The sequence below is a fragment of the Oncorhynchus mykiss genome, chromosome 13, assembly GCF_057628025.1.
Source record: "Oncorhynchus mykiss isolate SJ-2025 chromosome 13, ASM5762802v1, whole genome shotgun sequence".
NCBI lineage: Eukaryota > Metazoa > Chordata > Actinopteri > Salmoniformes > Salmonidae > Oncorhynchus > Oncorhynchus mykiss.
This window is the reverse complement of record NC_143034.1, coordinates 66,616,003-66,631,370: the sequence shown is the minus strand read 5'-3', so window position 1 is coordinate 66,631,370 and position 15,368 is coordinate 66,616,003. Positions and strand designations below refer to the sequence as shown.

Genomic DNA, 15,368 nt, shown 5'->3' with positions numbered 1-15,368 from the left:
AGGGGAGGTTAGATTAAAATGAGGTTAATGAGGATCTGTCAGGGGAGGTTAGATTAATATGAGGGTAATGAGGATCTGGCAGGGGAGGTTAGATTAATATGAGGGTAATGAGGATCTGGCAGGGGAGGTTAGATTAATATGAGGGTAATGAGGATCTGGCAGGGGAGGTTAGATTAATATGAGGGTAATGAGGATCTATCAGGGGAGGTTAGATTAAAATGAGGGTAATGAGGATCTGTCAGGGGAGGTTAGATTAATATGATGAGGGTAATGAGGATCTATCAGGGGAGGTTATATTAATATGAGGGTAATGAGGATCTGGCAGGGGAGGTTAGATTAATATGAGGGTAATGAGGGTCTGGCAGGGGAGGTTAGATTAATATGAGGGTAATGAGGATCTGGCAGGGGAGGTTAGATTAAGATGAGGATCTGACAGGGGATGTTAGATTAATAATAATAATGAGGATCTGGCAGTTGCTCCCAGGAAAATATGTGATTATATTCAGCAAACATTTATTCAATTTGACCACAGGGATTTCAGTGAACTTTCCCTGCAGGTCGATGATTATTATAAAGTCCTCATCTATAATATAATACATGAAAGGAAAGCTAGTAGGTTACCCCTGAGACACCTCAGTGGTTGTACAATGTAGACTAAATCTCTGGGTGATCTGATCTCTCTCTGGTTCGTTAGTACACCATCGGAGAACTGGCAGTACCCACTGAGTGTGGGAGGACTGGGCATCAAAGCTCCCGTTGTTGTGTAAGAGAACAGTGAAGGAGGAGGAGAAGTGTTTTCTCTCTCTGCTTTTGGTCAGTGTCCAGTCTACTTTGATATCTGGTGTGGGGGCAGTTTAGTGGAGGGAAACTCGTATGGATCAATACAGAGCCCTATGGGGAATTGACGAAGGGGTTTGCAAGCAAGACAACGTGATGTGCTGACGTCTTAATAAGCTCGTTATGTGTTGTTTGTGTGTGCGTGCTTATTTCCACAAGTTGTATGAGATTTGTCTGTGTGGATTTACAGAGTATCTGTCTGTGTATCAATCCAGGTGTTTCACCACTGCAGGGTTTGTAAAAAGAACCCTCTGCCAAGCCGGAGCCCAGGATGTGCTGCGCCAAGCAGAGCTCTGTGTTAATATCCCTGGCCAGTGGCTATAGACGGGCTGTTCATTCTGTTTCCTCCTAGGCGATCACAGGGAGATCTGGCTCTGGAAGTCAACTGTACTGCTGGTTAATGGATTGATAATGTCATTGATTGGCTGTCCATTAACCTATTGTACCAGGTCTGAGTCTGTCCCTGGCCTAATTAGAAAGGAAAGATTAAAACAGAAATGCTGGAGACTGCAGACCATTAGGGTCGACACATACACACACAATGAGGCCTGGAATAAGAAACTGCTCTGCTGTCTGTGATTGGTCTGGAGGGTAGTATAGTGGAGGGTCTGGTGTGATTGTTCTGGAGGGTAGTATAGTGGAGGGTCTGGTGTGATTGTTCTGTAGGGTAGTATAGTGGAGGGTCTGGTGTGATTGTTCTGGAGGGTAGTATAGTGGAGGGTCTGGTGTGATTGTTCTGGAGGGTAGTATAGTGGAGGGTCTGGAGGGTAGTATAGTGGAGGGTCTGGTGTGTTGTTCTGGAGGGTAGTATAGTGCAGGGTCTGGTGTGATTGGTCTGGAGGGTAGTATAGTGGAGGGTCTGGTGTGATTGGTCTGGAGGGTAGTATAGTGGAGGGTCTGGTGTGATTGGTCTGGAGGGTAGTATAGTGAAGGGTCTGTGATTGGTCTGGAGGGTAGTATAGTGGAGGGTCTGGTGTGATTGTTCTGGAGGGTAGTATAGTGGAGGGTCTGTGATTGTTCTGGAGGGTAGTATAGTGGAGGGTCTGGTGTGTTGTTCTGGAGGGTAGTATAGTGGAGGGTCTGGAGGGTAGTATAGTGGAGGGTCTGTGATTGGTCTGGAGGGTAGTATAGTGGAGGGTCTGGTGTGATTGTTCTGGAGGGTAGTATAGTGGAGGGTCTGGTGTGTTGTTCTGGAGGGTAGTATAGTGGAAGGTCTGGAGGGTAGTATAGTGGAGGGTCTGGAGGGTAGTATAGTGGAGGGTCTGTGATTGGTCTGGAGGGTAGTATAGTGGAGGGTCTGGTGTGATTGGTCTGGAGGGTAGTATAGTGGAGGGTCTGGTGTGTTGTTCTGGTGGGTAGTATAGTGGAAGGTCTGGAGGGTAGTATAGTGGAGGGTCTGGAGGGTAGTATAGTGGAGGGTCTGTGATTGGTCTGGAGGGTAGTATAGTGGAGGGTCTGGTGTGATTGGTCTGGAGGGTAATATAGTGGAGGGTCTGGTGTGTTGTTCTGGAGGGTAGTATAGTGGAGGGTTTGGTGTGTTCTGGAGGGTAGTATAGTGGAGGGTCTGGAGGGTAGTATAGTGGAGGGTCTGGTTTGATTGTTCTGGAGGGTAGTATAGTGGAGGGTCTGGTGTGATTGTTCTGGAGGGTAGTATAGTGGAGGGTCTGGAGGGTAGTATAGTGCAGGGTCTGGTGTGATTGGTCTGGAGGGTAGTATAGTGGAGGGTTTGGTGTGTTCTGGAGGGTAGTATAGTGCAGGGTCTGGTGTGATTGTTCTGGAGGGTAGTATAGTGGAGGGTCTGGAGGGTAGTATAGTGCAGGGTCTGGTGTGATTGGTCTGGAGGGTAGTATAGTGGAGGGTCTGGTTTGATTGTTCTGGAGGGTAGTATTGTGCAGGGTCTGGAGGGTAGTATAGTGGAGGGTCTGGTGTGTTGTTCTGGAGGGTAGTATAGTGCAGGGTCTGGTGTGATTGTTCTGGAGGGTAGTATAGTGGAGGGTCTGTTATTGGTCTGGAGGGTAGTATAGTGGAGGGTATGTTATTGGTCTGGAGGGTAGTATAGTGGAGGGTATGTTATTGGTCTGGAGGGTAGTATAGTGCAGGGTCTAGTGTGATTGTTCTGGAGGGTAATATAGTGGAGGGTCTGGTGTGATTGGTCTGGAGAGTAGTATAGTGGAGGGTCTGGTGTGTTGTTCTAGAGGGTAATATAGTGGAGGGTCTGGTGTGTTGTTCTGGAGGGTAGTATAGTGCAGGGTCTGGTGTGATTGGTCTGGAGGGTAGTATAGTGGAGGGTCTGGTGTGTTGTTCTAGAGGGTAATATAGTGGAGGGTCTGGTGTGTTGTTCTGGAGGGTAGTATAGTGCAGGGTCTGGTGTGATTGTTCTGGAGGGTAATATAGTGGAGGGTCTGGTGTGTTGTTCTGGAGGGTAATATAGTGCAGGGTCTGGTGTGATTGTTCTGGAGGGTAGTATAGTGGAGGGTCTGTTATTGGTCTGGAGGGTAGTATAGTGGAGGGTATGTTATTGGTCTGGAGGGTAGTATAGTGCAGGGTCTAGTGTGATTGTTCTGGAGGGTAATATAGTGGAGGGTCTGGTGTGTTGTTCTGTAGGGTAGTATAGTGCAGGGTCTAGTGTGATTGTTCTGGAGGGTAGTATAGTGGAGGGTCTGGTGTGTTGTTCTGGAGGGTAGTATAGTGCAGGGTCTGGTGAAAGCTGCCTTATTGACTCTGCACTAGCCTAACTCCTACTGCAGCAGCCTCCACATACACATGGAGGACAGTGTGAGAGAGAGAAGCATGTAGTGCTTAATATTGTACACTACATGTTGATTGAATCAGCCCTTTGCAGGAAATGTCAAATTTGTTGTGTATTTGAGGTTTAAAATGCCTTCTGAAGTTTGTATTTTCCACTTAGAAATGTCAGACTAGATTTTCCCTTACGAAACCTTTATCAACCCCTACAAAAATATACATTTAATTAGAATCCACATAATTATAATCTTCTTATTTTCCTGTCGTAGCAAACTGGCTCTAATTAAGATCGTACATCTGTAGACAGTGCTGTGTTATTCTCTGCTGAGCTCTGTGCCACGCAATCATGGGTTCTTCTGGGTGCCTTCTGACGTTTACAGCCAGTGAAGATAGAAGTATGGTTCCAGGTAGTAAATTCAGTCTGACTGCATTGATGATTGATCCCACCACAACACACTCAGCCCACTGTGAAGTACAGTACCTTTCCCTGCCCTGAGACCTGTGATATGCTGAACCTAAACAGTCAGTTTGTACTCCCCAGTCCCCCCTGACTTCTCAGTGCTCTCTCTCACCCTAGCAGTGCCCTCCAGGGAGCATGAGTTCCCTACAGGAGGGCAGAGTGACCTTGGCACTGCAGACAGTCACAGTGTGCCCCTGTGTGGGTAAAGCTGCCCTCTACAGTCCTGACACCGCCCCTAGCCTGGGTATTAGGATGTTGGGGGTTAGACAGGAGACACCGCCCCTAGCCTGGGTATTAGGATGTTGGGGGTTAGACAGGAGACACCGCCCCTAGCCTGGGTATTAGGATGTTGGGGGTAGACAGGAGACAGTCCACATCACATGGAGTGGGGAACAGGGGCACACAGGGTATTAGGATGTTGGGGGGTAGACAGGAAACACCACCCCTAGCCAGGATATTAGGATGTTGGGGGTAGACAGGAGACAGTCCATATCACATGGAGTGGGGAACAGGGGCACACAGGGTATAAGGATGTTGGGGGTTAGACAGGAGACAGTCCACATCACATGGAGTGGGGAACAGGGACACACAGGGTATTAGGATGTTGGGGGGTAGACAGGAGACACCACCCCTAGCCACGGTATTAGGATGTTGGAGGTTAGACAGGAGACAGTCCACATCACATGGAGTGGGGAACAGGGACACACAGGGTATTAGGATGTTGGGGGGTAGACAGGAGACATAACACATCACATGGAGTGGGGAACAGGGAAACAGGGACACACAGGGTATAAGGATGTTGGGGGTTAGACAGGAGACAGTCCACATCACATGGAGTGGGGAACAGGGACACACAGGGTATTAGGATGTTGGGGGGTAGACAGGAGACACCACCCCTAGCCACGGTATTAGGATGTTGGGGTTAGACAGGAGACATAACACATCACATGGAGTGGGGAACAGGGGCACACAGGGTATTAGGATGTTGGGGGTAGACAGGAGACAGTCCATATCACATGGAGTGGGGAACAGGAGCATTAGGATGTTGGGGGGTAGACAGGAGACAGTCCATATCACATGGAGTGGGGAACAGGGGCACACAGGGTATTAGGATGTTGGGGGTAGACAGGAGACAGTCCATATCACATGGAGTGGGGAACAGGGACATTAGGATGTTGGGGTTAGACAGGAGACAGTCCATATCACATGGAGTGGGGAACAGGAGCATTAGGATGTTGGGGGTAGACCGGAGACAGTCCATATCACATGGAGTGGGGAACAGGGACATTAGGATGTTGGGGTTAGACAGGAGACAGTCCATATCACATGGAGTGGGGAACAGGAGCATTAGGATGTTGGGGGGTAGACAGGAGACAGTCCATATCACATGGAGTGGGGAACAGGGACATTAGGATGTTGGGGTTAGACAGGAGACAGTCCATATCACATGGAGTGGGGTACAGGGACATTAGGATGTTGGGGTTAGACAGGAGACAGTCCATATCACATGGAGTGGGGAACAGGGGCACACAGGGTATTAGGATGTTGGGGGTAGACAGGAGACACCGCCCCTAGCCTGGGTATTAGGATGTTGGGGGTAGACAGGAGACAGTCCATATCACATGGAGTGGGGAACAGGGGCACACATGGTATTAGGATGTTGGGGGGTAGACAGGAGACACCGCCCCTAGCCTGGGTATTAGGATGTTGGGGTTAGACAGGAGACAGTCCATATCACATGGAGTGGGGAACAGGGGCACACAGGGTATTAGGATGTTGGGGGTTAGAGAGAAGACACCGCCCCTAGCCAGGATATTAGGATGTTGGGGGGTAGACAGGAGACACCACCCCTAACCTGGGTATTAGGATGTTGGGGGGTAGACAGGAGACATAACACATCACATGGAGTGAGGAACAGGGTATTAGGATGTTGGGGGTAGACAGGAGCCAAAACGCATCACATGGAGTGGGGAACAGGGGCACACAGGGGAACAGGGGCACACAGGGGAACAGGGGCACACAGGGGAACAGGGACACTGGGGAACAGGGACACTGGGGAACAGGGACACTGGGGAACAGGGTATTAGGATGTTGGGGTTAGGGGGAACAGGGTATTAGGATGTTGGGGTTAGGGGGAACAGGGTATTAGGATGTTGGTGTTAGGGGGAACAGGGACACTGGGGAACTGGGGAACAAGGTAACAGGATTTTGGGGTTAGGGGGAACAGGGTATTCTTAAAGGTCCAATGCAGCCGTTTTCATCTCAATAATAAATCATTTCTGGGGAACAAATAAGTATCTTACTGTGATTGTTTTCAATTAGAATGGCCAGAAATAAACAAATATTGCTTCTTAGCAACTAGCTGTTATTGGCAGAGAGGTTTGGAACTCTCTTTTCTTATTGGTCTATTAACAAATTTACTGCCAGGTGATGTCATCAGACATTCCAAAACTCCATCCCACCAAAACAGGCTGAAATTTCAGGCAGTCTTTTCAGACAGCTCCTATACTAAAAGGGCATTATTATAATTTCACAGTATTTTTCCAACCTCATATACAGTATATAAAACATAAGTAAATCTCATTTTTGACTGCACTAGGCCTTTAACATTGTGTGTGAGGTAACAACATAGACAACTCTGCTAATATCCCATCCAACCTGGTGTGGCTTCTAGCATGATCTGTAGTGGGCACTCACACTCTGTGGAAGAGCACACACACTCTGTGGAAGAGCACACACACTCCCTGGAAGAGCACACACACTCCCTAGAAGTGCACACACATTCTCTGTGGAAGAGCACACAGTCACATTGAGAGGTGTTGGTGTGTGTAGGAGAGCCAGGTAGAGCAGCATGCAGGAGGAGGAAAGCAAAGCCCATAATTGGCTCTGGATGGGATGGTGTAATCCTGAGGTTTTAGTGCCAGGAGGACACAACACACACAGGCCTGGGGATTGACTGATAGAGAAGGCCTCTACAGCCAGAGCCCCTGTTTATATGTTGGGGACCTTTAGAGAAGGAGTGGCGTCTGAGAACAGCCTGGCTGTGTGTGGGACCCACCCCCTGTTCTTCCTTCTGTGTTGCATTGTTTTAAATGGCTGCCACATGTTGTTGTTGTTCAGAATGTAGTCTTATGGACTCTCACTGTTGTGGTTGCAACATTGAATGAAACCATGTGTTTGTGCTTACATTTTGTTCCCGCCTCCCATCTCCATTACAGGAAGGGAAGATCTTGAACACAGTCAGTCAGCTAAGATGCTTTTCTCCTCTTCAACTGACCTGGGGGATTTAGATGACTGACATACAAAGGAGAGGAGACCCAACCTACTGTAGGAGAATATTACCCTACTGCTGTGTGTTTAACATCAAATCATGATTGTTAGTACCTTTGTGCGTGTGTGTACACAAGCAATAGACAAGACTCTGAAAGGATCTGTTTCTTAGAGCCAATGTGGCAATAATGATTTAGATGTTCTATGATGGAATGTTGGCGCTGGTCTTGGCCCTGCCTGCATCCTCAGCCAGGGGGTGTGGTCTGGTATGTGTGAGTCAGAGAGAGAGCGAGAGTTTCTAGCTTCCGCTGCAGAAGTGTCCAATTCTATATTCACAATATTTACATTCCGTCTCCACTCCACATCTTACTGGCTCAAACTGGTATATTTTTTTAATTTACAGTTGAAGTCGGAAGTTTACATACACCTTAGCCAAATATATTTCAACTCAGTTTTTCACAATTCCTTAATCCGAGTAAAAATGCCCTGTTTTAGGTCAGTCAGTTAGGATCACCACTTTATTTTAAGAATGTGAAATGTCAGAATAATTTATTTCATTTTATTTCTTTCATAACATCACGTGTTTCAGAAGTTTACATACACTCAATTGTTTAACTTGGTTCAAACGTTTCAGGTAGCCTTCCACAAGCTTTCCACAATAAGTTGGGTGAATTTTGGCCCATTCCTCCTGACAGAGCTGGTGTAACTGAGTCAGGTTTGTAGGCCTCCTTGCTCACACGCTTTTTCAGTTCTGCCCACAAATTCTCTATAGGATTGAGGTCAGGGCTTTGTGATGGCTACTCCAATACCTTGACTTTGTTGTCCTTAAGCCATTTTGCCACAACTTTGGAAGTATGCTTGGGGTCATTGTCCATTTGGAAGACCCATTTGCGACAAAGCTTTAACTTTAACTGATGTCTTGAGATGTTGCTTCAATATATCCACATAATTTTCCGTCCTCATGATGCCATCTATTTTGTGAAGTGCACCAGTCCCTCCTGCAGCAGAGCACCCCCACAACATTTTTTATTTTTTAATTTGACCTTTTATTTAACTATTCAATGACAGCCTAGGAACAGTGGGTTAACTGCCTTGTTCAGGGGCAGAACGACAGATTTGTACCTTGTCAGCTTGCAACCTTTCGGTTTCTATACTCACATACATCATTCAAACACTTTCAGAAACTTCCGAGTGTTTTCTATCCAATACTAATAATAATATGCATATATTAGCAACTGGGACTGAGGAGCAGGCCGTTTACTCTGGGCACCTCTGGGCACCTTTCATCCAAGCTACTCAATACTGCCCCTGCAGCCATAAGAAGTTAACAAGAAATTTGTGGACTGGTTGAAAAACTACTTTTAATGACTCCAACCTAAGTGTATGTAAACTTCTGACTTCAACTGTACATGATCTTATCCAAAATGTTAATACACTGCTCAAAAAAATAAAGGGAACACTAAAATAACACATCCTAGATCTGAATGAATGAAATATTCTCATTAAATACTTTTTTCTTTACATAGTTGAATGTGCTGACAACAAAATCACACAATTATCAACGGAAATCAAATGTATCAACCTATGACTTCCCTACAACGCCTGGGCATGCTCCTGATGAGGTGGTGGAAGGTCTCCTGAGGGATCTCCTCCCAGACCTGGACTAAAGCATCCGCCAACTCCTGGACAGTCTGTGGTGCAACGAGACATGATGTCCCAGATGTGCTCAATTGGATACAGGTCTGGGGAACGGGCGGGCCAGTCCATAGCATCAATGCCTTCCTCTTGCAGGAACTGCTGACACACTCCAGCCACATGAGGTCTAGCATTGTCTCGCATTAGGAGGAACCCAGGGCCAACCGCACCAGCATATGGTCTCACAAGGGGTCTGAGGATCTCATCTCGGTACCTAATGGCAGTTAGGCTACCTCTGGAGAGCACATGGATAGCCCCCAAAGAAATGCCACCCCACACCATGACTGACCCACTGCCAAACCAGTCATGCTGGAGGATGTTGCAGGCAGCAGAACGTTCTCCACGGCGTCTCCAGACTCTGTCACGTCTGTCATGTGCTCAGTGTGAACCTGCTTTCATCTGTGAAGAGCACAGGGCGCCAGTGGCAAATTTGCCAATCTTGGTGTTCTCTGGCAACTGCCAAACGTCCTGCACGGTGTTGGGCTGTAAGCACAACCCCCACCTGTGGACGTCGGGCCCTCCTACCACCCTCATGGAGTCTGTTTCTGACCGTTTGAGCAGACACATGCACATTTGTGGCCTGCTAGAGGTCATTTTGCAGGGCTCTGGCAGTGCTCTTCCTGCTCCTACTTGCACAAAGGTGGAGGTAGCGGTCCTGCAGCTTGGTTGTTGCCCTCCTACGGCCTCCTCCACGTCTCCTGATGTACTGGCCTGTCTCCTGGTAGCGCCTCCATGCTCTGGACACTACGCTGACAGACACAGCAAACCTTCTTGCCACATCTCGCATTGATGTGCCATCCTGGATGAGCTGCACTACCTGAGCCACTTGTGTGGGTTGTAGACTCCGTCTCGTGCTTCCACTAGAGTGAAAGCACCGCCAGCATTCAAAAGTGACCAAAACATCAGCCAGGAAGCATTGGAACTGAGAAGTGGTCTGGTCACCACCTGCAGAACCACTCCTTTATTGGGGGTGTCTTGCTAAATGCCTATAATTTCCACCTGTTGTCTATTCCATTTGCACAACAGCATGTGAAATTTATTGTCAATCAGTGTTGCTTCCTAAGTGGACAGTTTGATTTCACAGAAGTGTGATTGACTTGGAGTTACATTGTGTTGTTTAAGTGTTCCCTTTATTATTTTGAGCAGTGTATATTTTCATACTGGTCCTCTGTGGGATATGAACCCACAACCCTGGTGTTGCAAGCACCATGTTCTACCAACTAAGCCACACAGGACTGGTCTATGGTGTCCTTATTCATTATATTATATACTGGATCTGTCTGGGCCTCTCTCCTCTTTCACACGCAGTCCTCGTTCTTCCTCCATTTGTATTCTTTCCTTGTGTTTATTGGGTGAGTCATTACCTGAGAGCCCAGTGTTCAGCTCCAGGAACAGTTCCTGTGGTAACATTCTCTCCCTACTGAGCTGTTACAGCTGTCCCAATGCTGTGTTGCTGTTTACAAAACAACGTGTCTCTCTCTAGTTTATATGTGTGACTAAAATACAGACAATGGATGGGAGGAAGTTGGGAATGTCCGTATTAATCATGTTAACTAATCCCTGGGCCTGCATTAATAAAGCTCTTAGAGTAGGAGTGCTGATCTGGGATCAGTTTACCCTTTTAGGTGATAATGAATAAGTTAACTGTTATGAATACTGGCCCTGACTGACTCAGTGGGAGAGGGTTGTTGATTTCATGTTGAGGTAAGCTGAAACCACAGAAGTGCTGGTCTGATTTAGACCAAGGCCTCTGATAGGCCTACAGCAAGTGATAAGAAGCCCAGGCACTGTGACTGAGTCATACAGTACCTAAATTCACCACACTTCTCTCCTTTCCTCTCTCCCCCTCTGTTTCTATCTATCCCTCTCTTTCTATCCATCCCTCTCTTTCTATCCATCCCTCTCTTTCTATCCATCTCTCTTTCTATCCATCCCTCTCTTTCTATCCATCCCTCTCTTTCTATCCATCTCTCTTTTTATCCATCCCTCTCTTTCTATCCATCCCTCTCTTTCTATCCATCCCTCTCTTTCTATCCATCCCTCTCTTTCTATCCATCCCTCTCTTTCTATCATCCCTCTCTTTCTATCCATCCCTCTCATTCTATCCATCTAATTTTTTCTCCCTTGCCATATCACACTGTATCATCTCTTCCCCTGTCCTCACTTTCTATCCATCCCTCTCTTTCTATCCATCCCTCTCTTTCTATCCATCCCTCTCTTTCTATCCATCCCTCTCTTTCTATCCATCCCTCTCTTTCTATCCATCCCTCTCTTTCTATCCATCCCTCTCATTCTATCCATCTAATTTTTTCTCCCTTGCCATATCACACTGTATCATCTCCTCCCCTGTCCTCTCTTTCTATCCATCCCTCTCTTTCTATCCATCCCTCTCATTCTATCCATCTAATTTTTTCTCCCTTGCCATATCACACTGTATCATCTCCTCCCCTGTCCTCTCTTTCTATCCATCCCTCTCTTTCTATCCATCCCTCTCTTTCTATCCATCCCTCTCTTTCTATCCATCCCTCTCGTTCTATCCATCTAATGTTTTCTCCCTTGCCATATCACACTGTATCATCTCTTCCCCTGTCCTCTCTTTCTATCCATCCCTCTCTTTCTATCCATCCCTCTCGTTCTATCCATCTAATTTTTTCTCCCTTGCCATATCACACTGTATCATCTCTTCCCCTGTCCTCTCTTTCCTCTTTTTCTTTGCCATCTCACTATCCCACTCTCTTGCCATCTCTCTTCCTCTCATCTCTTTCTCCTGCTCTCTCTTTCTTCTCTCTCTTTCCCTCTCTTCTGTCCTTTAGCTCCAGCTACTCGACTGTGGCCCTAGAGTTTGAGAAGGTGCATCAGATCGCTCCCGTCTTCAACTCGCCCAGGATGTCGCGGCGGAGCCTGCGTCTGCAGACCACTGGCGGTCTCTATGGCAACGACAGCCTGGCTGACTTCTCCTCCCAGAACCACAGCAGCGGAGGGTCCAGTCAGAGAGAGTCATGGTAAGACTACACAGGGTCCAGTCAGAGAGAGTCACGGTCAGACTACACAGGGTCCAGTCAGAGAGATTCACGGTCAGACTACACAGGGTCCAGTCAGAGAGATTCACGGTCAGACTACACAGGGTCCAGTCAGAGAGATTCACGGTCAGACTACACAGGGCCCAGTCAGAGAGAGTCACGGTCAGACTACACAGGGCCCAGTCAGAGAGAGTCACGGTCAGACTACACAGGGTCCAGTCAGAGAGATTCACGGTCAGACTACACAGGGTCCAGTCAGAGAGATTCACGGTCAGACTACACAGGGTCTAGTCAGAGAGAGTCACGGTCAGACTACACAGGGTCCAGTCAGAGAGATTCACGGTCAGACTACACAGGGCCCAGTCAGAGAGAGTCACGGTCAGACTACACAGGGTCCAGTCAGAGAGATTCACGGTCAGACTACACAGGGTCTAGTCAGAGAGAATCACGGTCAGACTACACAGGGTCCAGTCAGAGAGATTCACGGTCAGACTACACAGGGTCCAGTCAGAGAGAGTCATGGTAAGACTACACAGGGTCCAGTCAGAGAGAGTCACGGTCAGACTACACAGGGCCCAGTCAGAGAGAGTCACGGTCAGACTACACAGGGTCTAGTCAGAGAGAATCACGGTCAGACTACACAGGGTCCAGTCAGAGAGAGTCACGGTCAGACTACACAGGGTCCAGTCAGAGAGAGTCACGGTCAGACTACACAGGGTCCAGTCAGAGAGTGTCACGGTCAGACTACACAGGGCCCAGTCAGAGAGAGTCACGGTCAGACTACACAGGGTCCAGTCAGAGAGATTCACGGTCAGTCTACACAGGGTCCAGTCAGAGAGAGTCATGGTAAGACTACACAGGGTCCAGTCAGAGAGAGTCATGGTAAGACTACACAGGGTCCAGTCAGAGAGAGTCATGGTAAGACTACACAGGGTCCAGTCAGAGAGAGTCATGGTAAGACTACACAGGGTCCAGTCAGAGAGATTCACGGTCAGTCTACACAGGGTTCAGTCAGAGAGAATCACGGTCAGACTACACAGGGTCTAGTCAGAGAGAATCACGGTCAGACTGCACAGGGTCCAGTAAGAGAGAGTCACGGTCAGACTACACAGGGTCCAGTCAGAGAGAGTCACGGTCAGACTACACAGGGTCCAGTCAGAGAGTGTCACGGTCAGACTACACAGGGCCCAGTCAGAGAGATTCACGGTCAGTCTACACAGGGTCCAGTCAGAGAGAGTCACGGTCAGACTACACAGGGTCCAGTCAGAGAGAGTCACGGTCAGACTACACAGGGTCCAGTCAGAGAGAGTCACGGTCAGACTACACAGGGTCCAGTCAGAGAGAGTCACGGTCAGACTACACAGGGGAAAGGAGTCAATGGACACACACAAACGCACTCATGCAGACACAAAAGTTAGAAACATTAGCCTTATATTAACATTAAATATGTACACACAGAGGCAGCTGGAGGCAGATACACACAGGGGCAGCTGGAGGCAGATACACACAGGGGCAGCTGGAGGCAGATACACACAGAGGCAGCTGGAGGCAGATACACACAGAGGCAGCTGGAGATACACACAGGGGCAGGCACACACTGACTTCTATAATCTTTATCAATCTCTCTCCTGTCTCTCAGGATGGTGAGGAGCAGAAAGCATCAGCAGCAGTCTGCCTCCAGCTCCCTGTCCCTGAACCAGTCCCTGTCCCTGAACCAGTCCCTGTCCCTGAACCAGTCCCTGTCCCTGAACCAGACGCCACGCAAGACCCTCTCCTTCTCCACTACCAACACTCCCTCTACGGGCTGCACCACTGCCAGCGATGCCTCCCTGCTATCCTCCATCCTGGACCAGTCCAGCCTCCGTCAGCGATCCAACACCACTACTACCACAGACGGCTACTGGGGTCAGTCCAAGAGGAAAGGGCAGGGCATGGGTCATACGATCAGAGGAAGGGTTACGTTTGATAGAGAGGATACATCAGCTCTATTCTGGTCCCAGACCTGTACGGTATGTGCATTAGCCAACTCCTCCGACTATCGTTGGCATGACATGACAGGTATGGTCAGACAGTCTGTCATACAATGGCTAAAGCACAGGTCTAGAACCAGTCAACCGCATTAGAATATAAGAGTTAAAACTAGGACGGTAGCAGTTTAAGTGGCTAAAGCACAGGTCTAGGACCAGTCAACCACATTAGAATATAAGAGTTAAAACTAGGACGGTAGCAGTTTAAGTGGCTAAAGCACAGGTCTAGGACCAGTCAACCGCATTAGAATATAAGAGTTAAAACTAGGACGGTAGCAGTTTAAGTGGCTAAAGCACAGATCTAGGACCAGTCAACCACATTAGAATATAAGAGTTAAAACTAGGACGGTAGCAGTTTAAGCTAACTAGCTAGCATGCTAATTTGAATTAGTTTGGTGTTTGCGTGTCTATCCGATATGTAAGGCAGGACTGATGAATGGTTTGTGGGATTAGCAGGGGAGAGACGGGGCAGGCTGACTGTATAATCTCTCCATTGAATCCCTTTGATGTGGTTTTCCAGAGATTAGCTGTGTTATTACCCGTGTGACCCAATACAATGAATTAATAACTATTCAATGATCTCCCGCTGGCTTGGATGATTTGATAATGCTTTATTTCCTCTAGGTTCAGATCAGGATACCAGTCTGAAAGGTGAGACTTCACCATTCATTCTAATGATATTTCTGAGCATTCACCCTGGTAGTGATCTTTTATTACGCATCATCACAACACTTTTCCAGGAAGTAAACACAGGCTTGCTTTAAGGCTAGAGCTCTGATGTGCAAAATAATGATATTTTGAAACCATATAAATGGACTGATGAGAAATATCTGAAGAAAGGGTTTTCTAGTCAGAGTTGTACTTAAAAATGTTCATCTTGTGTGTGTTTCCCACAGGGAGGAGTTCAAGGACGGACCACAGCTCAACGGGTGCGAACGGCGGCGTCAACACTGTGTCGCACAGCCACGCCATGGTCGCCAACGGTTACATCTGTAAAGACTGTTCCATACACTCTGAGAGGAAAGAATCTCTCACCACATACTCCTCCTCTTCCTCGTCTCAGGCTGCCTCTGCAGCAGCAGCTGCCGCCTCCCTTTCATCCTCTTCCTCGTCTCAGGCTGCCTCTGCTGCAGTAGCTGCTGCCGCCATCTCATCATCATCATCATCAGCCTCATCCTCCAGTTTATACAGCACGGTCAAGAGTCAGAGGAGCAAGACAGGTGAGAACCGTACCTAGTGTGCACACAACTGACTGGGGAGTGAAATGGTTGTGTTCATTAGGCACCAATGGAAGAAAACAGACTGAAACATGGA

At 47.9% G+C, this 15,368-nt stretch overlaps 1 protein-coding gene across 14 annotated transcripts in view; it reads left to right on the top strand.

The window, feature by feature from the left end:
- Positions 1–15,368, top strand: part of LOC110539052 (SUN domain-containing protein 1) — a 54,448-nt gene that overhangs the window by 17,758 nt on the left and 21,322 nt on the right. For all 14 annotated transcript variants that reach the window (XM_090197264.1, XM_090197270.1, XM_090197269.1 and 11 more), the window contains 4 exons: positions 11,821–12,009; positions 13,667–13,932; positions 14,679–14,705; positions 14,951–15,274. In XM_090197264.1, coding sequence (XP_090053390.1) covers positions 11,894–12,009; positions 13,667–13,932; positions 14,679–14,705; positions 14,951–15,274 — 733 coding nt within the window. In that variant the 5' untranslated portion in view covers positions 11,821–11,893. The remainder of the gene's footprint in view (positions 1–11,820; positions 12,010–13,666; positions 13,933–14,678; positions 14,706–14,950; positions 15,275–15,368) is intronic.